A 22,973-nucleotide genomic window follows, 5' to 3' on the forward strand; every position below is an offset into this window, starting at 1 on the left:
CAGGAATGTGCCTCAGAACCATTAATATTGACTCTTCCTCTGGGAGTTAGGATCAGCGTCTTTGTAGAAAAGGAACTGAGAGGAAAAAGGGATAGCCTGGGTGCGGGATGGCGTCAGGGTCTAAACTCAGGTTATCTTGGTGTAGTTGTGTGTGCGGGGCCCCCCCGGAATTATGTAATGCACAACCTGAGCAGCTGTCCGTGACAGTGCTGCCCACCCCCAGTTGCCTCTCATTGAGGGGGCGGAGCCATTTCCTCAGGAACAGAGTCATGTGAGAATGGTGGAAAGATCCCAGGAAAAGACTCTCTAAGACTCGGAAGGGCTCGGGGTGAGGAGGAACCAAGCTTTTGCTCAGTTCAGAAAACCTCTCTGAAAAATCGCAGCCTCTGCTCAGACCCCTCCAGGGATAGGCACACATGCATCCCCACAAACAACAGCCAACGTTGTAGCCAAACAGTTTTGTAATTAAATCTACTTTCTATTTGTATGCCATAACTCACACTCTGGCCCAGTATTTTCCAATTACACTAAAAGAGGCAAAATGGTTTTTTAATGTATTAGCATATAATTGTTTTTATCAAACTGTCCGAATCTTTTGCATTAATAAGCGAGATCGATTCATATGTCGCAAGAAGAAAATGCTAGCATTAATTATGGAAACAAATTAGAAAAAAAACTTCTTTCAGAGATTTACAGAAAATTATAGGCAAGAGTCTATGTCTTCATGATTTTGAGACTAATCACATTTCTAGCATGAAAAGTTATTATGAAAATTCCTGTATTATACATAATTGTTGACATACTGTCAGTTGGTTATTTATCTCTGTGTATCCTGGTTTTACTTAATAATGTTTTCTTTGATAGATTAGTTTATGTTCCTACCTCACTGAAATTGGTTTCATTATTATTCCTTAAAGGTTAATTTCATTTAACCTAGGAGTGCATAGTTTTGTCCAAAAATGTCATTGCCATTATTGCGAACCTTTCCTGTGATGTATAGAAACTCACACACACACACAAAACCCATAAAATAGGTTTATGGTTTAAGCACACATGGCCCATGAAATAAGGCCTAGGTTCACACAAAAGATGAATTAAAGGCTGGGAATCCGCCGTACAACACGATGCACAATAGAATTCCATTTGAGAGCAGGCATCCCCAGGATATTTAAGACAAGAATGCATTTTTCTTTCTTCAAGAGCACATATCCCGAAAATTGCCATCTTTCCGGCAGGCGCAATCACTCTGCCCACAGAGCTTTAGGTTCAGAGCTCACTGGGAGCCATTACCGTGGCTGTTCCCATCTGTCTGGAGGGGTCAGAGCCAGGTTTCCAGAGTGGCTGGACTCCAGGCCGGGGCTGGGATCGATTGACACTTCTGCATCGTGTGTCACATAAGACCATTGCAGGCCGAACCCTTGTTTTGTTCCAAAGCTCAGTTAAGACAGGACTTGGCCCCAGAGCATACCCCATCCCCTGCCTGGATATGGCCACATTGAAACAGATGGCTGCCTCCCTTTGTCACTTTTATGTCTCCGAAGTATGTTCTCCAGTGGCCTCTGGTAAATCAATAATACAATTGGACAGGAGGATCTGCTTTGAAGATTTAAGAGCTAATTAAGTCCTGTCCCCAAGGGAGAGGTCTTGCTTGCTGGGGCAGTAGCTTGCCTTGCTGACCTGGCCTCCTCGCTTGAATGCTGCCTCACTGGCTTGCTTGATCAGTCCTCAAAGCCCTTTCCCTCCCTGAGCCTCAGTCACATCATCTGTAAAATTGGAACCACAATGCAGGGCCCCTCATGGAGCTGCTCTGGGCTCCGTAGGGGGAATGTCCGGGAAGTCCCTGGCACATTATAGACATGTGGCATCTGGGGTGGTGACTGGGATGGTAATGATGACAAATGTGAAATACTCTGTTCTCGTTTCTAGACCAAGATTTACAATAAAATTATGCACCTGTCCACCTCCAACCTATCCATGGGGGAGATGACTGCTGGGCAGATCTGTAACCTGGTTGCCATCGACACCAACCAGCTCATGTGGTTTTTCTTCTTGTGCCCAAACCTCTGGGCCATGCCAGTACAGGTAAGGGACCTGTGTTTTGGTGGGGAGTAGGAGAAGGGGCCCCAAACCAGAATCTGCTGGTACATGTTCAGTGACTAGGAGTTCACTGTCTCCCTTTCCACGTTTGCCTGTACCTTCCACCCCCGTGGGGTCTCCACGAGGTGTACCCCCGAGTCCCTATACTGTCTCATACTTTGCAGGCACCTGGCCATCTCTCTTGATGATCAGAGAGGGTAGTGCCATTAAAGACTTTTAAAATGTAGCTTAAACCTTAAAAACCTTTTAAAAAAACTATTGAGTAATCATATGAGAAACACTTATTGACATTAAAGTTGTGTTGTAGCAAAGTGCTTAATTACACCGGAAAGAGTTCTGATATATTGTAAGCAAAAAGAGTACACTACAAAATAGTGCAGTGGTACCTTGTGCTCATCGTTAATTCGTTCTAGAACCCATGACGAGTGCTGCAGCCCCCGAGCACTGGGCACGCACCGAGTCACGAAGCGTGTTCTCTTGTGGGGCGGTGGCGTGACTCACACAGGTTCTAGCAAATGCGATGAGTCCCGAGCAAGCATTGAGTGCTGAAACTTTTTTCGTATCCAAATGTGATGAGTCTGATGAGTTCTGAAGCTGACGAGTGCCGAGATATATATGCAATCCACTCCCTACTAAATTGGAATATATGTATGATTACATTTACACAGATTCACACAGGAAAAAAGAACTGGAAGTTTGCATGGTGTGATTGCAAGTGATTTTTATTTTTGTTATGCATTTCTAAGTTCTCCAGTAAGCATGAATTATTTTTGAAAATAAAAACCATGATTGTTTTTAAAACGAAACGACCTTTGCGGCTGACTCTGAAGGAGGTGCACTCCCCTCCCCCCCCCCCCACTACAGTAAGAGAACCTTGGATGTGGTTTCCCTGACTCCCGGCCTCACCTGCCCTGTCTCTCATCTTCCACCGGGGAGTCTAGGGTCCGGTCCCGTAGCTGAGAATGAATCTTCGCTCAGGTGCTCAAGCCAGAAGCAGAAATCGCAGACACATTCCCAGAGGGCCTGCGAGCTCCTGGGGGCTGCCGGTTTAGAGGAAAGTGTCTGGACTTGGATGAGACTGGCTGATTTGAATAACCTCTCTGATCCTCAGTTTCCTCATCTATGCAGTAGGGGTGATACCCACCCTCTAGGGTTGCTATGACGATGCAATGAGATGATGTAAGTAAAGCACCGAGCAGAATGCCCTGGTCAGAGTAGTCACTAAGTAAACATCAGGTCTCTCTAACTTGCACACTTCGGTGTGAGCAAGGACTTTACCATCCAGAATTCACTCCTTCTTGGGATGCACATTCCATAAATCTTAATCTCCAGTGATTTTTATTGGTCCTCCTTACCATAAGCTTACATTTTAAAAGATGTTAAAAGAACACAGGAAGAAAAGTGCACACTGGGAGGCAGCTAGACAAAAGATAAGTAGGGTGGAGGATCTGATGGTTCTTTTGCTGGGAACAGCCCTGTGAGCCACCCCCAACTGCCACTTACCCACACCCGACCCGGCATGCCCCTCCGCTCTGCCAAGATGGAACAGTGACGACAAAAGCTATAGAAGGGCCTGGACAGTTCATCTGAAGCAGTCCCTGGCCTCTTGTCCTTTCTCCTGTGCCCCCTTGAACAACCTGTTAAAAAGAGTCTGTCTGTCTGTCTACCACCCCTGCTGCATTGCTATTGTCACTGTTATTTATAACATGTATTGTACATGCCCCATCGCTAATAACCCTAATGGATGCTAATGAACCCCGCCCTGTGCCAGGACCTGCTCTGGCCTCTCTCACTTGCATAATTAACCCTCACAACAGCTCGGGGGTAGGAATTTTTATTTCCATGTTATCTCTCATGAAGTATTATTTGGTTTTTCATCTTTCATTCCTCATAAACTCCACCTTTGCCACGGATAGCTTTGCCCAACCCTGGAGACCAGGGTTCCCACCCGGAGCTGGTGCAGTCCCTTCGACCGGGTCGGCCTTCTGTGTGCAGCCTGCAGGCCACGGGGCACAGGAGGGTCTCCATAGTATAAAATGAGCTCAGGAACCCCATTCCTTTATCGCCAAGGGCTCTCCCTGGGTTGTCATCCTTTCTTGGTCACATACATTTTTTAATAACAGCTTTATTGAAATGCAGTTCACCCATTTAAAGCATACAACTTAATGGGCTGTAACACAGGGAGGGCTGTGCGATCACATCACAACTTTAGACCAGTTTCGTCACCCCGTATAGAAACCCACACCCATGGACAGTCACTCTGCACCCTGCCCCAGCCCTGGGCAGCCACGAATCTACGTGTATCTTTGAAAATCGAATGAAACCTTGTCTTCGGAAAAACAAATGTGTGTTCGCACACTTCGCCTACAATTTTAGGGGCTTTATGGGCCCCTGAGGCTTGCGGACGCCATGTTCAGGAGCATAGCAGGGACGTCTGTGTCTGCTCACCCCATCTCTGGGTGCCAGAGGCCCACCGAGAGCAGGGGCTCACCCTCGGCCACACCATGAGCCGCTGGCAGCCCCACACCCCAGTATGTCCTTCCTGTGGTTCCCTAGTGACAGGGTTCCCATAAGGCTTATTTGTTTGTTTGCTTTTAAGAAGGGCGTTCAGCCACCCTGTATTGATCTCCAACTACGTGCCAGGCACTGTTCTAGGTGCTTTTCATAATGCTCATTTAATCTTCACAACAGTCCTGCTAAGTGGACATTAAAATTACCATTTTAAAAGTGAAGAAGCTGAGAATCAGAGAAGTTAAGTGATGTGCCCAAGATTGCACAGCCAGTAAATGCTGGGACTGCATTCAAACTCACGGGTATAGACTCCAGGGACTGTGATCTCCCCACACTACCCTAGACTGCTTTTCTAACTTGTGAATAGGAGCTAAAATAGCCCTTCCCCACACCTGCTTTGCACACTCAGAATCCCCGGTTTCTGGTGCATTCTCCCGTGGGTCCATCCAGGCCCCTGCAGAAGAGGAGAGTGCAGTAGACAGAGGAGCCTGAGGAGCACAAGGAGGGGTAGATGGAGTGGGAGGAAGAGCCTTGGCAGCAGACGTTGCCTCCCCAGCTCCCACCCCAGCAGCTGCCAGCACCTGGAGGTGACGGGGGGGGGGGGGGGGGGGGGGCGCGCGGTGCAGGCACCGACCCCCAGCCAGTGCACTGGGGGTCACTCTGGGGGTGCTCTGGGAACTTCCTGGGTGCCCAGCTCTCCCCAAGCTGCTGAATGGCACCCTCATTGCTTCCATGCGAGGACAGCTCATGAAAGGCCTGGATGCCAGGAGTGATCTTCCCGGAGGGTGATAGCAGCGGGGCCCAGCAGGAGCAGGAGGGCTCTTCATCTCCTAATGTGTCCCTCTGCCTGTCTGTGCCAGCACTGAACATCAGCTAAACACTGGGCGGCAGGTGGTGGAGGGTCACTTACCAGCCCCTAAGAACCTGCTAATGCAGGAGGCATTCTGTAATTAACAGAAGTCACAGAGCCGCCTGCCCACTCCTCTGTCCTTGAGGTGGTGCAAGGAGCTTAGAGCCACGTTGGCACAGGGCTCGGGGAGTGCCGGGTCAGCCCAGGCAGGCTCTTTTTTCCAGTTAAGGAAGGCAGCACATCTGTCACTCTAGATTAAGCCCAGAATTTAGAGGTCCTGCTGTTGAAGGCAACCTGAGCAACTGTCATCTCCACGCTTTGGAGGCGGACAAGGATAACGTGCACTTCTCATAAATATTCAGAAGCAGGCAGTCATTTACATAAAGCTAGAAACAGAACGGATTCTCTTTTCAGAGAATATCTGGGAGAGTCACTAAAACATTAAAGATGCCAGGAGCATAAGAATGAAAAGCAGACTCGAGGGTCTGGGCCTGGTTCTGTCGGGCACAGCTGCAGTAGATGTGGCCCTTTGCCCATATATTACTTTTTCCCAGTGAGAGTGAAACGTCAGCCTTCATACCGGCATGGACAAAAGGTGCTGTCACACTCACTGTGCAAGCTCAGCCCTGAGACCTCCATCTGGAAAATAAACTTGGGGAGAGAGAATGCTTCAGCCAGCTTTCCAGTTAGCTCCCAGCCCAGGAACGCTCTGCTCGTGTGCGAGCCCATCACGCTAATGCTTCCTCTGAAATTGCTTTGTGTCGTCTTTTCCTTGGCCCCACCCCCAACCTAGACACTTTGGAAACCCGCATCAAGGCCTGTCCCACTTTAGGAGACTGGAGGTGGGGGGCATTTTACCACCCCTTCCCACCCCGACAGGGAGCTCACCCCCATGACCTCCCCTCAGATCGTCGTGGGTGTGATTCTCCTTTACTACATCCTCGGAGTCAGTGCCTTAATTGGGGCAGCTGTCATCATTCTACTGGCCCCTGTCCAGTACTTCGTGGCCACCAAGCTCTCCCAGGCCCAGCGGAGCACCCTGGTGAGTGTCCCCAGGTGTGCACCTGCCCCTTTCCCCATCCTTCCCCCTATGCCTTCCTGCTCCCTCCCCCATCTCATCAGTGGGGAGATGCCACCAAATAGCGCCCCCCAACACACATGCACACTATCACTGACCATAAGCAGGTCTCGTCACCCGTCTGCTTCACCCGTTTCTGTGTCTGTGAAATGGTGAGAACGTGGACTCAGCTCCTTCCTCGTGGAGAGAATGGGGCAGAAGAAACCCTTCTCTGACTTGGTGACCCCTGGCAGGAGTATTCTAACGAGAGACTGAAGCAGACCAACGAGATGCTCCGTGGCATCAAGCTGCTGAAGCTGTACGCCTGGGAAAACATCTTCCGCACGCGGGTGGAGATGACCCGCAGGAAGGAGATGACCAGCCTCAGGGCCTTCGCCATCTACACCTCCATCTCCAGTGAGTCTGCCCCAACCAGCCAGCCGGCTGCTAGGATAGGGTGTCAGGGCTTGGGGGAGGGGGAGGAGGCAGAAGTGGCAGGCTTTGGGTCACCCAATCCAGGTGAGCCTCAAACCATCTCGCGTAGCAGAGCCCCCAGAAATCACAGTGTTCTCCGGTCATTTATCCAGCAAACGGGTGTTGCCAACCTGCTGTGTGGGGGCACCATGCTCACCCTCAGGGTACGGTCATGAGAAAGAGAGGTGAGGTCTTTGGTGTCAGCTCTCAGTAGAGCTGACATGTTATCGAGTGGCAGCAGGAAAGGGGTAAAGAGCAGTTTGGATTCTTCTGGGAGGACTCCTTTTCAAGGAATCAGACTGAGCAGCCACCGCCCTGGGGAAGCTCCAAGGAAACTTCCCTTTATCTGGGGCCCTGAGAAGGAGAGACTTCTACTTTAAACAACAGGAGCTCAAGTGTGAGGCCCTCGCACATGTATCTACACTAACTGAATTTACATTCATCAATTGGTTTGGGAACACCAAGCCCAGAAATAAGAGAGGAAAAGAAAGAGACAAAACTGGTGAAACGCCCAGGGCCCCATGAGATACACATAATAAAACCAGTTTCTAGTGAACATGGGGTTCCTGTAGCAAGCATTCCTCTTGAGCATTGAGCTAATAATAAAGAAATAAAAATCCACCACCAGAATGAGTCAGCAAAAGCAAAATTTAAGAGAATTACTCCCTCAGTACCTGGAGATGCTAGAATAGTCTGAAAGAGATAATATAAGTACGTGTAAAATAATTGAAGAGCTAAAGAAGGCGTAAAACCTACAAGGCAAAATAGAAAAGTATTGGGGAAAAGAAAACCAAAAAAATTCTAAAATTAAAATTTTAGTTACTGAAATTAATTCAGTGGATAATAGTTCCCAGGTCAGGGTCAGGGTCAGGGTCAGGGTCAGGGTGTGCAGAGGTCAGGTGATTAACGGAGTCCTGGCTGAAGTTGATCTCAGTTGGTCTGGTGGCCCCAGGTACCCACCCAGTGGTGGTTAGTGCCCACGTGCATAATTGGGATGCTGATAGGAGGCAGCTGGCAGACCTCACACTGGTCCCCTGGCCTTCCCAGTTAAAGAGTCATTATGGTAGGAAGGGCCAAGAGGAAGTCCTCGAAGAGAGAAAAAAAAAATGGGAAAACAAAAAACCCAACTCAGTGTGCAGGTTAAATGGAGTAACATAGCTAAAGAGAGAATTTGTGAATTCAAAGGTAGACCTGCAGGAATTACACAGAATGTGGCAAGGGAGGTAAATAGAAAATATTTTCTGCAGGTTGGCAGAACCATTTTACAGATGAGAAAGTGAGGCCCAGAGGGGCGTCTTCCTGAGGTTAATAGCGTGGCTCAGACTAGATCCTCTGGAGTCTCTAACTCCCAGCCTTGACCTATTTCCACACAGAGCTGGGGAACAATGGCCAGGGAAGAAGACTTAGGGCCAGATGGGGCACCATGTTTAGGCTATTTCCTCTCACTAGAAGAGAACCCAGAACGGGCTTTGACAGAGGGGAGAAATAGAGGAGGAAATTAGAAGAGATGAACAAAGCTGATCACCTCCGCCAGCTGGAACTGCTTTTTTGGTGTGCGAGGCTCGGCGCCGGGAGCGTGGCCGATGGTGGGGCCGTGGTGGAGGGGGCACTGCTGTGTTGTCTCCCAGATAAGCTCATGGCGACTGAGATGGTCCCCCAGTCATCTCTGTGTTCCTGGTGTTTACACTGCCTAGAGAAGGTCTGGTGGGGACAGGTGGCCACCATCCAACCTGAAGGCTCGCACTGGGCCCTCAGGTGTCCTACCTACCTGTGTCCAGCCAGACCCTGGTGTCCTGTGCCTTAGGCAGGGACCCTTGTCCAGTAAGCAGTGGCCAGGCCATTCATCATACATAGCACTAGCCATGGCATCTTTCTGCAGAAAGTCCTTCTAGGATCTTGTTTTCTCAGCCTGCAGCTGTGAGCATGGCAGGCAGCTATGGCCTCCTGGATTCCTCACCAAGACTCTACAGGTTGCTGGTCCCGCCTCTTGACCCTCATCCCTGACCCTGTGGCCTCTGACCCTTGGGCTGAGCACTCCATGGGACAGAAGAAGTTGGGAAGGACTATGTAGGAAGCTCAGAAATTACTGTCCGTAAATCCAGGCCCTCTTTATCTTCTCTGTGCTGGCTCTGCCTGCCCCTGGGTCTGGCTGTGTTAGCAGTGACCCCACACTGTGTACAGCTACAGACACTGGCTTCCAGGCTCCCATCAGCGCAAACAACTTCTGAGGTAGGAGAGGGCTTCCCCCAACAGCCAGGTGACTTTCTCTCCCAGCAACAACTTGGCAGGGGAGGTGAGGTAGGGCAGGTTCATTGTTGCTGCAGTGGGAGGGAAGCAGCAGGGAAGCTGAGACACTGGTCCCCAAGATTCCTGACAGCACAGTAAGGGCAGCCTTGGGTCATAGGGATGGGGGCAGGGGGCAGCTACTTTGCTTCTAGGAGATGCATGCTCATTTCCTGCGTTCCAAACTGCAACCTGGGATGTATTTTCCTATGTGAACAACCTCATAAGGTGCCTAGGTTCCCAGGCTAGCCCACCGAAGCCTATCTAGTAGGTGCTCTTTGTCCCAGGGAGCCCTGAGAAGATAAGCCAGGGCTTTGTGAAGGGCCCGGAGCCGGGAGGGCCTGGGGAAGGGAGACTCTATGTTGTCAAGAGCTGAGCTGACTCTGGAAGGAGTTAAGGGACTCTGGAGCCAAGAAGGGGTCTGCCCAGGGCCCCTCACCGATCCAGGCCTCAGGGACTTAGAAGGATAAACAGAGCAGCCCAGGCTGGTCCCTGGAAGAGGCAGTGGGGAGAGAAAGGAAAGGGCCTCTGGGAGTTCTGAAAGCCAGGCGCTGTTTGCTCAGTGTTCACCCTTCCTGGGATGGTTTTCTTGGGGCTGGTCTGTGGGAGGGGGAGAGACAGGTGGTAAGGTAGGGCACCTCCTGGCTGCAGGTATATGCTTTAGGCGTGTTTTCGCTTATCTGCTCGCAGACTTCCTGCCTTCTGCTCTCTATCACCAGGGATCAGGACACAGGTCATTAGGCTTGAGGTAATGGGGCATCTTTCACCCTCACCCCTGGCGCCAGCCATGGGCTCCTGGTGCCACAGAAGAGCCCTGGAGTCACGTTCCCTGATGGGGCTCATCTGGCGCTGCCTGGCTGTGCTTTCAGTCTGTCATCCTACACCAGTCAAGTTACTCTGACACTATCTGAAGGTCTCACCTCCAGCTTCACTGAGAGCTGCTGTGGGTGGAGCCTTGGTGCAGGGCAAGGCGGGTCAGGGCAGCATGTGGGTTGGCAGGGGAGGTGAAAAGGAAATGTGTGCAGTTTCTCTGCCATTGAAATCCAGGATCGAAGGTAAGCAGACGTAAGTTACTCAGTGGGTGTTAAGGGAGCCCAGCCCTATGTGCCTGACCCTGTGCTAAGCACTGGGAGAGATGCAAGAGACAGTAAGACATGCGCCCCATTCTCAAGGAGTTTACAGTCTGCTGAGAAGTCAGCGCTGACACACTCGGAGGAGTGTGGCAGGGAGAACTACACTATATGGACCTGCTCTGTGCCAGCTGCCTACCAAGCTGACGGCCCTTAATCCTCAGATCAACTTTGCAAGGTGTGTAGCTCTACTGTCCCATTTTACAGCAGGGAAGACTGAGGCTCAGTGAAGGGAAATGGCTCACTAAGGTCCTCAGCCAGTAAATGGTAGAGAATGGAAAAGAAGGAAGCCCTTGTGGACTGGGAGTTCACACAGAGCTTCATGCAAGATGAGGCTTGGGCAGCACCTTGCACGGTGGGCAGGATTTCAGTGAGCAGAAGATCAGGTGGGGAAAAGCTGGAGGCGAGTGCTGCGGCTGCTCCCCTTAGCAGTCAGCGCAGTCTTCACTTCCTTGCAGGAGCGGCATAACTCCAGGTGTCCAGACCCGCCATGTATTTGAGGACAAGCTTTGCAAGAGTGATAGAGGGGACCTAGGCCCTACCAGTCCACCAACCAACACACTGCCAGTTCATTCTGTCCTGTGTGCAGCACCCACTCCAGAACCTTCTCTCTGAGCCAGACTCAACAAGACCCTGGGGGTGAAAGAGGAGGCAGGCAGGGTCCTCACCTCACAGTCTCGTGGGAGACCACACCATGACCAGTGGCCGTGCTTGTGTGCTCAGAGCCGTGGGGCCAGCTCTGAGTGCCCCACTTTCTCTTTTGTGCTACTCACCTGGCCCCGGCTTCTTTTATGTATTTGATTTACTTATCTTAACCAAATCGGTTATCTTTCATTTAACAAATCTTTACCAAATACCTGCTACGGGCCAGGCCCTGTGCTACGCATGAGGGATGTGGCGGTGAGAAGAAATATCGGGCCCCGCCCACAGGTCACTCACAGTCTGGTAGGGAAGCCAGCCATGGAGCGGTGTGGTGAGGGACAGGAATAGAAATGGGTGTTGTCGGTGCCCGTAAGAGTTGTACTCAGGGGTGGTGAGTGTCAAGGGAGCTTTGTCAGAGGTGAAGCTCGTTGCTGATGCCCAAAGAGTGACTATACTTAACCAGACGAGGGGAAGAATGTTCTAGGCCCAAAGCCTAAAGGTGAGAAGGATGATAGTATGTTCGAGACTCAAACATAATGTGGTGAGGAGAGGGAAACAAAACCAAATCATACAGGACCTTGTGCCCTGTGCTCAGGCCTCTGGGTTTTCTCCTGAGGTAGGGGAGCCATTGAAGCAGTTTAAGTGCAAGTAAGACGGCTTTGCCATCTCTTCTGCTGTTCTGGGGCCAGGGGTGTTCCGTCTTCCCGGTCGGGTCTGAACCACACACAGTCAGGTGGGCCCTCCTTGGATGAATGCGACTGACCTCCTACCAAGTCCTGAAAAACAAAAAACAAGCCCCCAAGCTCCCCAACTATGCCATGGATGGGAGTGGGATGGGCGGGATGGGGCACCCAGCACCTGCCCCCAAGACTTCAGTTCCTTCTCTCCTCCTTGGTGGAGGCCCTGACTCAAACTGCCAGTGTGGGGGTACAGGGTGACCTCCAGATCTGGCCCTTCTTTCTTCTCCAGCTTCTCTGAAACTCTTCTTCAATACCTGGCCTTCCTGCCACCAGCTGGTGCAGCCACATCCCCTGGCCTGCTGATACATAACCTGGCCTGCTTGGGCAGGGAGGTGCCTGAGGGGGAACGGGGGAGGGTCATCAGTTAAGAAGGCAGGAATCGGCATGACCTGAGTGGTCTCCTGCTGTGCTCCCACCAGGCCAGCGACAAACACACCATTGACCTGCTTTCCTTCCCTGCTGTTGACTTTGGAATGAATGGGGAATAGCCCTGTGCACTTCAAACTACACTGCCCCCTCCTGCAGGTGTCCCCTGCATTAGGCCCAGGCTATGAGCCTGTAGCTCCCCACTGGCTACCCCTTACCCACCCCACCCACCCCTGGGACAAACCTGCAGTTAACCAGAGGCACTAACGTCTGGCTGTGCCTTCCTGACACGTGACTTCTGAAATGTATATCTCTGAAAACAAAATGCTGCTGGCACCCACAGTGCCCGACTGCCTTCTTCAGGCAAAGCCAGGGGAGCGCTATCTGAACCCCGCCCTGGTTTCCCATGATTTGTGGGTTTGTTTCCTTTGGGGGGTAGGAAAAGCTAACACGTTGTTCACGGCTGGACCCCCAGGACCCAGCATCATGCCTGGAACAGAGGAGACCCTCAAAAAATAATTTTTGAATAAAAATGATTACTACTTCTTAAAGGGTGTTTTGGGGAGAGGATTAAAACCACACCTACTCATATCTTTATACCACAATGGAAAGACTTCTGCTTTCGAAGGAGGCCTTCCAGATCTGCCTATGTGTGCCTGAACTCTTCCATGACAGCATCACACTTCACGTCGCTTTGTCATCTTCTGCTCTCGGTGTTATTTACCAGGATTTCTTGCTTCCTAACATGCAAGATTTTAGCACTGTCATGTTCTCCTTTTCCTGTCTTTCCCACGTCAAGTCAAAGTGAGTCAGCCCACCCCATGCCAAAGTTGGGAAGAAGTCTGTCTGGGTCATATTTTTGTACCCATCCATCACCTTGAACATCTTACAGGGCTTTATGTGGCTCAGGCAAATAGCGGCAAGGCCATGGGTCTTCAACCCATGACAGCTGGGGTGGCCAGCCCCCTGCCCTACCCAACCTCACTAGGGTTCTGGGGTGTCTGCCGAGCTCAGAGTGGTGCCAGAGGCTCCCAAGCCTCCCAGCCTCTGGTGCTGACATCCTTAGCGCCATCCTTGTCCACCCTAGGGCCCAATGGGCTGCTTTTCAGAGAGGTCTTTAAAATGCAAGCAGCTGGTAATTCCATCCCTACCCCCACCCCCCACCCCAAAGGAGACCCAGAGTTCCCTGCACAAAGGCCATCCTTGCAAGAGAGGGTGAGGGAAATGGAAAATGATATATTCATTCTTTAGTACCTCTAAACAAGAGCCAGGGCAGGGTAGAAATTAATGGTATCATATGGATTCTCTTTTGAGAGAAATCAGCTTTAGAGTACTCATTTTTAAATTTATTTATAGCTTGTCTCATTCCTCAAAGGAGTTCAAGCAGCTACAAGAATAAAGACAACAAAATAGAAAAAAATACAAATTAAGAAAAATCACAACCAAGGAAAACAAGCCATGGAACAAAATGTCAATTACGGCACGTTTCATGACTGCGGAACCTCTCTGGGAGTTGACGGACCACGCTCACTGAAACAGCCAGCCCCCTGTGTAGGATGTTGCCGGTTGGTTTCGTTTCCAGTGGTTTGCTCTGTGGCTGTGGTTTTGTTTTGCTATGACAGTACTATAACTAACAGCAGCTTGCTGAGAGCTTTGTGCTTCTCTCGGGGTATTCCAGATAAACTCCCAGGGGAGGGATTACAGGATCAGAAGGTCTAAACTTCTATGTGGCTGTAGCTACAGAGCACCAGATTGCTTTCCAAGCAGGGCTGTACCAGTTTGCAACCTAACTCTGCACCTATTTTTTTAGCTGGGAGTTGAACCCCAAAATGCGTGGGTGGAGTCTCAGCCTGGGGCAGGGGGCTGAAGGGTGGTGTCCAGGTGCCTTGTAGCTTGAGCCCCTCCTCTTTGGTGATTGCTAGGGTGGGCAGGAGAAGAACAGAACAAGGCCTCTGTCCTGAGGGAGCTCCCTGGAATAACAGGTCCTGGAGGTGAAGGAGAAAGCTACCTTGTGTTTAAAACTATCCAGTTGTGATGGTCAAGGGCCCAGGCCTTATGGGTGTCCTTCTCCTCCCTCTCCCCAGCCTGTGATGGCTGTGCTGGGTCTTAGGTCCCAGACCTGGCTCCCTTCTACTGAAGGAGAACCAATAATGCTTATACTGCCCCTGCCAGACACTAGGAGGGAGGGCTGCGGCATTGCTGTGGGCACCTGGACGCCTGGAGTCCTCTTCAGGAAGGGCAGTTAAGCTCGGTCTTGTATGATATCGGTGTTGATAAAAAAAAAGCCAGAGCTTGGGGCATATCTCCTCCTTGAGACTGGGAGCTCTGCAGGGGCTGTGTCTCCCACATCAGATAAGGAATCCCCTAAGACGGGCACAATGTCTTTCCTATCTGCTTGGGAGCTCCCTAGGGGCATGCTTCCTCTCTCGCAGCAAATCAGGGCCTTCCTGGGAGCATCATTCCATCTCCTCCCTCAAAGTAGGAGCCCCTGAGGGCAGGGGCTGTGTTTTTCCTCCCACTGCGGGGTCCAGACCTCCCGTATACGCTGTTCGTGTACTGGCTGATACAGGATTCTTAGAAGAAGTAGACAGCTTCTTGGGTTGATGTTGACCATCTGAACTTCTTCAGAGTGTCAAGACTTCCCCCTTTATTAGACAAGGGCCATGTGTGTAGGCTGAGCCCTTGGTTGGCCTTTGGCTCCTGGCTCGTTCGGCTTTCATTTGGCTAATTACAGAACCAGACTCCTTTCTGGTCTGGCCTGGAAGAGGCTCCTGGAAGGATGAGAGATGAGATAGGAGGGTGGCAGCTAGAAGGTCATCTCTTGCTCTAGGAGGGCTGCTCTCTGGAATGCAAGTTTAGGACCCCATGCCTAAGCCTCGGGGTCTTACCCATTGGACCAGAGGAACAGGGACCCGGGGAGCAGGGCTGAGCTAGTAGCCGGTGAGGTGTGATCGTCAGCAGCTAGGGCTCGCAGAACCTGTTCACTGCATTATTTCCTGGCACCTTGGAGAAAGCCAGATTGTATGAACAACTAAGTACAAGCTTACAAGGATCAGGTATAGAAACTGAGGCACAGAGTAAGGAAATGACCTGCCCAAGGTTATACAGCTTATACGGAACAGGTTCTTTGACTTGAAGTCCAGCTCTCTTTGCTCTCCAGGGTCCCTAGGAAGGGTTTGAGGGCCACACTTTAAACAAACCAACTGCTCCCCTCCCCGGGCATGGACTCTCAGTCTTAGAGCTAAGGGACACCCTATTTTAAGATGTCCTTCGTCACTGATACTTGAGTGTGAGTTTGAAACCTTCCCCCAGAACCATACAATATTAGGAAGCCTCCAAGCCTCAGAGAGAACCTGGCCTGGGGGGGACACAGGGACCAAAGGCAAAGGAAGGAGTAGTAACTTGGTGGTTCCAGAAAGCCATGCTGCTGACCTCCCAGTTGACCACAGGCAGCCGACCCTCCAATCCCAGCTCCCACCACATTTTCACAGGGCTTCCTTCACACTGCCCACGCGGAGCAGAGTAGGAGCATCAAAGCCTCTATTTAAAGGTTTAAGTCTCAGGGTCCTGGGGGACTAGAGTCCTGAGGGAAACAGGTAAGGAGCTGCAGGTACCACCGGGCTAGACTTCTGCCTCTTCCCCGCCCCAGTGCTGCCCCACTGGCTGGGGAAGGGACCCCACAGGCTGCATGGCCTCCACCCCCCGGGGGCTTCGTTTTTAGCGGTCTCACCCCTCCCACTAAATGTGTGCTTCCTCCACAGTTTTCATGAACACGGCCATCCCCATTGCAGCTGTCCTCATTGTGAGTGGCTCCTTCCTCCGCCTGCCGGTGGGGTGTGGGGCAGGAAGACTGGAGCGAGAGTTCGCCCAGGGTTTGGCCTTTCTTCACGGGGACTTCAGAAGAGGGCTCATCATCAGTGGGGCTGGAGACCCGGCAATGGACCGAAAGTCTGTACATGGGGCGGCCCCTCCCCCACACAGAAGACGGGGCACCGGTCCTCCAGGCCTGGAGGACCTGAGGATTAGTCTCTAAAGAAATTAAACTTTCTTTTAAAAATAGCTACCGAACATGTTTATTGTAGAAACGTTGGGAAATTCAGAATGGAAAGGGCAGGGAGAATTTAAATCACCCATAACCCCCCTGGCAGCATCTTTAATGTGTTTCTTTCCAGCCTTTTTTTGAAGGCACGTAATACGACCTTTTTACAGAAATAGGACTGTGCTGCCCGTGCAGCTTTGTGACCTGCCTTTTGGAATGTAAGAACATGGCACGAACAGTCCTCCGCGTCATGAAATATTATAGTGGAGGAGGTTTTTCTAAGGCGATTTTGACCGAAGCCATGTGTGAACTCAGCAGTGGGAGCCGGCGGTGTGCCCTTCTCGAAAGGCCTGGGCCCCCGTGAGCCCACAGCCCCTTCAGCCAGGACCCCCATTCCTGGCTTCTGTGATGGCTGCAGTTCTTTAAAAAGATGCCTTTATTTCCCCCGGGGCCGGTGTCCCAGAGCTGTGGCGGGTTCACAACCTGTCAGGAATGCTTAGCAATTCACTTTGGACATGACTTATTGGGTTGGTTCTGGCCTGGCTTTTCAGGGAATTCTGGGTAACAGAGGCAACTGAGCCAGCTGCGTAGCCAGGGGCAAGCACTGTGACAAGGTGGTTGTAATTCTCCTGATTCCATTTCCCAACTGAGGGGGTGCAGAGCTGACCTAACCTGAGGGCTCCCCCCCAGTTATCCATGGCAAAGAGGGGACGGGACAGGGAGGGAGCAGCCCTGGCCCTCCAGCTTGAAGTCCTGAACTCGCTGGGGACATTGCCATGAGATGACTGTGAGGATGAAGGTGTCTTTAACTGAAAGGTCCCCTTGAGTCCCCTGTTCAGACCTCTTTCTTTCTTTCCCCGGGCTGCGTGCTTCTGGTGTGGGAGGGGCCCATGCTCTGAGTCCCCCTGTCTCACATGTGCCTCTGTCCACAGACCTTTGTGGGCCATGCCAGCTTCTTCAAAGAGGCTGACTTCTCACCCTCAGTGGCCTTCGCCTCCCTCTCGCTCTTCCACATCCTGGTCACGCCGCTGTTCCTGCTGTCCAGTGTGGTCCGCTCTACCGTCAAAGCTCTAGTCAGGTGAGAGAAGCGCCCAGCAAGGACACTGGACAGGCAGCTCTCGTGGCGGCCCCCGTACTCGCTCCAGTGACTGACGTTGGCAACCATAGCTGTTTGGCCCCAGGCCACGCCTCCCCATTGGTCTGGGCCTCACTGAGCTTGTGGTGGCTGGCCCTGCCTCTGTCACCCTCCAGGCCACCCCTGAGAAAGGACTAGCCAACTTGCTTGCATATCTCCAAGGAGAGGGAATCCAATGTCACCTCCAAGATTACTCTATAAAAAACAATTCAATATTGAGCAAAATTGGTATATCTTCATAAATTCCACCCATCGGTCCTAGTTCCACCCTCAGAGCCACCCACAAAGGGCCCCATGCCTTCCCCACTCCACGGCCCCTTGGATTTCAGAAAGCACCCACTGAATCTTCGCCTTCCCCAGGCTGAGCGTCCCCTGTTCCTCCCACGGGTCCCAGAGCCTTCACAGCCCTGGTCAGTGAGCCACTTTCCGCATGTGCCTGTGTGTCCTGTCCCCGACTGATCCACAGCTCAGCAGGGCCCCCATTTCCAGGCTCCCAGAGGTATTGCCCCCAGGAAGGAAAGCCCATGTTGAAGCTTTGACTGTGAAGATCTCCTCGGGCCTTTGAAATGGTTCCTCGAAAACAATGGCCTGTCATGTTTCAGCAGAAAGCTGGCTATGTCCTTTCTCATTGTACCCGAGCCCCTTCAGCCGTGAGAAAAGTGACACCCCTGTCTCAGGGGACACTGGCAGGTCCTAGGCAGCTGGCAGGGAAGAGTAGCTATTAGACTGAGGTAGCTGGTGGAAGAAGCAACTTACACGAGGAAGCTCTGGCAGAAGTTCAAGGGCAGAAGGGGTAGAACTCAGCAGAACTGTGATCAAAGGAATATCTAATCAAGGAATAGCAGGCTGGAAAAGGTCAGCTCCCACTTCCAGGGTTGGCTGTGCAGACTCAGTTTTATTGGCCGTGGCATTTTTTTGTTGTTCTTTTTAATTTTTTTTATTGTTGTTGAATTAGAGTTGTCCCCATTTTTCCCCCATTACTCTCCCCTTCCCTACCCACCCTCCCCCCAACATTCAATCCTCCCCCACCATTGTCCTTGTCCATAGGTCCTTTGTCCATGTTCCTTGACTGGACCCTTCCCCTTCTGTCCCCCATTATCCCCCTCCCCTCTGGTCACTGTCAGTTTGTTCTTTATTTCCATGTCTCTGGTTCTATTTTGCTCACTTGTTTGTTTTGTTGATTGTGTTCGACTCATAGGTGAGATCATATGGTATTTGTCTTTCACTGTGGCTATGGCATTGTGACCTCTAAGGGTCACCCTTCCTCCCCCACAACCACCCCAGCCCTGGGATTCTGGGTAGAAACCACAGGTTTAAATGCTGCACCCATTGGAAACCCTTTGTGCTGATTCAGAAGCATTTCCATATGCAGACACTCCTAATCTCATTGTCACGGGGTAGATGAGGCCTTCTTAAGGAGGGAGATGAGACCCTGGGCTGAAGGTAAGAACAGGACACAAGGCCAGCTCCACCCATCCCAGTTACTGACTATGGAAACAGTGCTGGATCCAGGAGCCACAGGAGGAGCAGCGGAGGCTGGCAGTCTACTCCTGGGCAGGTGCGGGGCGGTCAGGGGTGGGGCGTCGTGCACAGAACCGAAACCAGGGGTCAAAGCTCGTTTAGAGCCTCAGACTCTTCTTGCCTGGAGAGTTGGAGTGCTTGCCAGGCCCGTGGCCTATTGGACATTTAGCAAAAGGGAGGAAAGAGGTATACAAACAATGCTCGAGCTTCCTCAGATAGCTTCCACGTCCCTAGAGATGAAAGAGAATGAACCAAAACTTTTGGAGCCTCCTCTGGGTCCACAGGAAAATTCCTGGGGTAGGGGGAGGAAGATTTCTCCTTCGTGAGTTGTGAGTAATACACCTCCCCTAGCAGGATTAAATTATATTCTCATAAAATATATAGTGTTGGGCATATAGTGTGTGCTCAATAAATATTAGCTACTGTTAATAACTAATTCTAACCCTAACTAACCTTAACACTGACCAACCTTAATAGTAACTAATAGAGTAACTAATTAGTAACTATACAGTAACTAATATAGTCTACCAACAGCCATCTTTTAGTCTAACCGATCTTAACACTGAACTGTTCCTAAAACTAACCAAATCCACCTGAATCCGGACCCTAACCTGCTCCAGAGGATTAGTCAACCCTAACAGATGCTTCTATGGCTCCCAGCTCGGGTGCCCACTGCTTTATCCCCCTTTGGTGGGGGCTTTGTGGGGACTACAGCTCAGCACTCAGAACCTTCTCAGAGCTGCTGTCTCAGGTTCACCCTCTCCCCTCTCCTCTCCCCTCTGCCCCTGGCAGGGGTGAGGGATATCTCTGTGCTTCCTCTGTAGTGTGCAAAAGTTGAGCGAGTTCCTATCCAGCGCAGAGATCCGAGAAGAGCAGTGTGCTCCCCTGGAGCCTGCACCCCAGGGCCAAACCAGCAAGTACCAGGCAGTGGTGAGTGCCTGACCCCCTCCCACCACTCAGCCCTGCTGCATCCTGCCTTAGCCTTTCCTCACAGGAAGGGGGGCTCCCTTCCTGGTACAGCTCCCAGCCCTCCAGGCCCTCACCTCCTCCTAACCATCCCCAGCCACTCAAGGTCGTGAACCGCAAGCGTCCAGTCCGGGAAGACTGTCAGGGCCTCACGGGCCCACTGCAGAGGCTGGCGCCCAGCACAGATGGGGATGCTGACAACTGTTGTGTCCAGGTATGTCTGAGACCCTGTACCCCATGCCCAACCCCCAACACCATCACCAAGAGGGAACTCAGCACCAACGGGCCAGACCTGTGCTCTGAGTGCCCTGCCCCAAGGTCACCCTACCTGCCTGTAGGACCCATGGGAGTCCCGAGACCAGGGATAAGTCTTCCATCTCCACCCAGTGCGAGGGGACGCATGGCTGCTCTCTCCGGGAGGGTGTCTTGGGCAGGAGTGGGCGTGAGAAGACCATTCCCCCACTCCCCTGTCCTGGAAGTGATCCAAGGACTGGAAAGTGCTTTCTGGCTTTCGTGAGGGAGTGGAGATAGGAGATGACACTGGGGGCCCAGCTGTCTTTCTGTTCTCTTCCGGGACAATGAAGGTCATTGGAGGCTTCTTTACATGGACCCCCGATGGGATTCCCACACTGTCCAACATCACCATCCGCATCCCCCGAGGTATGACCCTGCTCATCCCTCCATCAGGCTCTAGGGGTGTCCCCCCTGGAGTCATGTCTGAAGTGCCTCTCCCTGTGTCCCACCGAAGAACATGGAGAAAAAAAGAAAAACCAGCATTTCTTGAGTATCTGTTCTATGCGCGCTCTTAGTGGCTGCCCCGGGACATGAACACTAGAGAGGGGGGGGTCTGGGCACTTGGGGAGTCCATGTGCCAGGTGGGAGTGCAGCAGCAAGGACAGGGCGAGACGGGGGCTTGATGTCAAACCATCGGTTACGCATGGGCGCTTCACAAAAAGATGAGACCCAAGGACCCAGGGGGTGCTTTGTGGAAGAGGTGGGGCTTCTGAGAATGATCAGGGCCCCTCAGGCCACGAGGCAGGGTGGGCGTTCTGGCAGGGGCAGCAGCCTGAACAAAGCATGAAAGCAGGATGGCGGTGGGGCCTAGGGTGGCGTTAGTGGGTCTACGAGGAGCTGGGCTCACACTGGGGAACACTGGAAGGGAGAAGCAGGAGCTTTGGGCCAGGTGGGGGAAGTCATCAGTGAGGAAGGGCTTGGGGAGCCAGGCGGACAATGTGAGTTTCCAGAAGGAAAGGTTTCCAAGAGGGAAAGGACTCTCTGGGGATTCTAGGTAGGAGGACAGCAAATGGCGGCCCCAGGGTTAGGTGTGTCTGTCTTTCTGGGTGGTGGTTGTAAGACTCCCTCCTGGCCTCAGCCCCATCTGTGGCCCTCCCTCCCTGCAGGCCAGCTGACCATGATCGTGGGGCAGGTGGGCTGCGGCAAGTCCTCGCTTCTTCTAGCCACCCTGGGGGAGATGCAGAAGATCTCAGGGGCCGTCTTCTGGCACAGGTAATGAACACGTCCCCAGGGCTCACTTAGTGGGGAGAGACTAACAGTGGGCGGGCGGGCAGCCCTCCTTCCAGCCACCTGCTCAGTTGAAGATGCGCTGTGTGTTTGTTGAGTACCCACTGTGTGTTCCGTGAATACTCAATAGATGCTGTTAATTGTCATTCTCATCATCATTAGTACTTAGTAAACCCTCACTAGGTGCTAGGCGCTTTGCCAAGTCCTCTGCACATCATTCCATTTAATCCTCATGACACACAACCAGCAAGGTGAGCACTGTGAACAGTTCTCATTGTATAGATGAGGGCTAAACTATTTGCCCTAATTCAGTCCCCTAATAAGTGCAAACTTTGAAGTCAGTTCCGTTTGACTCCAAAGCCCATGCTCACTCAGCGGCACTGCCGCCCAGTGTGGGGAAGTGCAACACAAACGTTGGTTTCTGGCTCGATCCTCAGCAAAGCTGGAGCAGGCCATTCGGTGGGTGTTTTGAGGAGCCAAAAATAACCCAAACATGAGTTTCTGGGAAAAGATCACTATCTTAATTAAAGAGCCAGAACCTAGGCTGAGTCAATTATGAATCTATTATTTACACCCACCTATTTCCACAAAGCACTTGAACCTAATTGATAAAAGATACATATAAAATAGGAGCTTTTTAAAAAGTAAGAAAAGAGAAGCCAAGAAATGAAGAAGTTGGAAAAGCTGTTCAGAAATGCGGGCAGAAGTTGGCTCCGGAGGTCAGCACAACCTGGCTGGGAGCTCCCCAGTAGCCAAAGGAAAGTGGGACCAGATTGAGGGTTTGGGTACTTCTTCAGGGATGACAAGTGGAGCCATTTAAGCAGAGGGCAAGCATTCCCCAGCAGTCATTTCTAGGGGGAACTGTCATTCCCTACGTTAGGTTTTTCGTAAGTGTGAGCTTGGCGCTCAGCAGAGAGGAAGACCTGGGGCCCGTGTCTGAACACCTGCATGCGCCCCCATGCACTGCTTTTTCGAAATGCCCAGAACAGTGTATGCAACAGGTGGCAAACCTCCCTCCTCAGTGGGGCTATGAGCTGGGAGATGTGCCCCCTTGGGTTTCCTGCGACCCCAGTCTCTGGAGCAGGGGTGTTCAGCCCGTAGCCTGTAGGCTGCATGCAGCCCAGGGTGGCTATGAAGGCACCCAACACAAAATCGTAAATTTACTGAAAACCTTTTTTTTTTTTTTTTTTTTGCTCATCGGTTTTCATTGTTTGTGTATTTAATGTGTGGCCCAAGACAACTGTTTTCCAGTGTGGCCTAGAGATGCCAAAATGTTCGACACCCCTGCTGGAGCCTTAATGCCAAAGGGGGCTGTGGTGTGTTTGGGGGCAGAGGGGTCTCTGCCTCCATTCCCCATTTTCTTTGGAAGGTTTTCAACACAGCCTGATTAGGAGGCTCCAGGCATTGGGTTTGAGTTCACTCTGCCAGTCCTTGTACATAGTTCCCCTTGGGGCTTTGGGGTGACTCCTCACCCTCGTCCATTGGCTGACGGCGTATGTCTGTGACCCCAGTGAAGCGTGAGCTGAAGAAAGGACCAGTATTGATTAGGCATCTGCTAAGCACCAAGCCCTTTGCTAAGCACGAGGCCCTTTGCTAAGCACACTGCAAGCATGATCTGGTTGCTGCCTCCCACTGAGTATT

The 22,973-nt window shown here is 51.7% G+C and overlaps 1 protein-coding gene across 4 annotated transcripts in view; it reads left to right on the top strand.

Moving 5' to 3' along the window:
• The window catches only part of ABCC8 (ATP binding cassette subfamily C member 8), a 74,911-nt gene that overhangs the window by 23,265 nt on the left and 28,673 nt on the right, over nucleotides 1-22,973 (top strand). For all 4 annotated transcript variants that reach the window (XM_024558824.3, XM_024558823.3, XM_024558825.4 and 1 more), the window contains exons 8-16: nucleotides 1,927-2,082; nucleotides 6,366-6,500; nucleotides 6,770-6,932; nucleotides 15,912-15,952; nucleotides 17,122-17,267; nucleotides 19,670-19,775; nucleotides 19,909-20,025; nucleotides 20,396-20,471; nucleotides 21,212-21,317. In XM_024558824.3, coding sequence (XP_024414592.2) covers nucleotides 1,927-2,082; nucleotides 6,366-6,500; nucleotides 6,770-6,932; nucleotides 15,912-15,952; nucleotides 17,122-17,267; nucleotides 19,670-19,775; nucleotides 19,909-20,025; nucleotides 20,396-20,471; nucleotides 21,212-21,317 — 1,046 coding nt within the window. The remainder of the gene's footprint in view (nucleotides 1-1,926; nucleotides 2,083-6,365; nucleotides 6,501-6,769; nucleotides 6,933-15,911; nucleotides 15,953-17,121; nucleotides 17,268-19,669; nucleotides 19,776-19,908; nucleotides 20,026-20,395; nucleotides 20,472-21,211; nucleotides 21,318-22,973) is intronic.

The sequence above is a fragment of the Desmodus rotundus genome, chromosome 5 (genome assembly GCF_022682495.2).
Source record: "Desmodus rotundus isolate HL8 chromosome 5, HLdesRot8A.1, whole genome shotgun sequence".
Classification (NCBI taxonomy): Eukaryota; Metazoa; Chordata; class Mammalia; order Chiroptera; family Phyllostomidae; genus Desmodus; species Desmodus rotundus.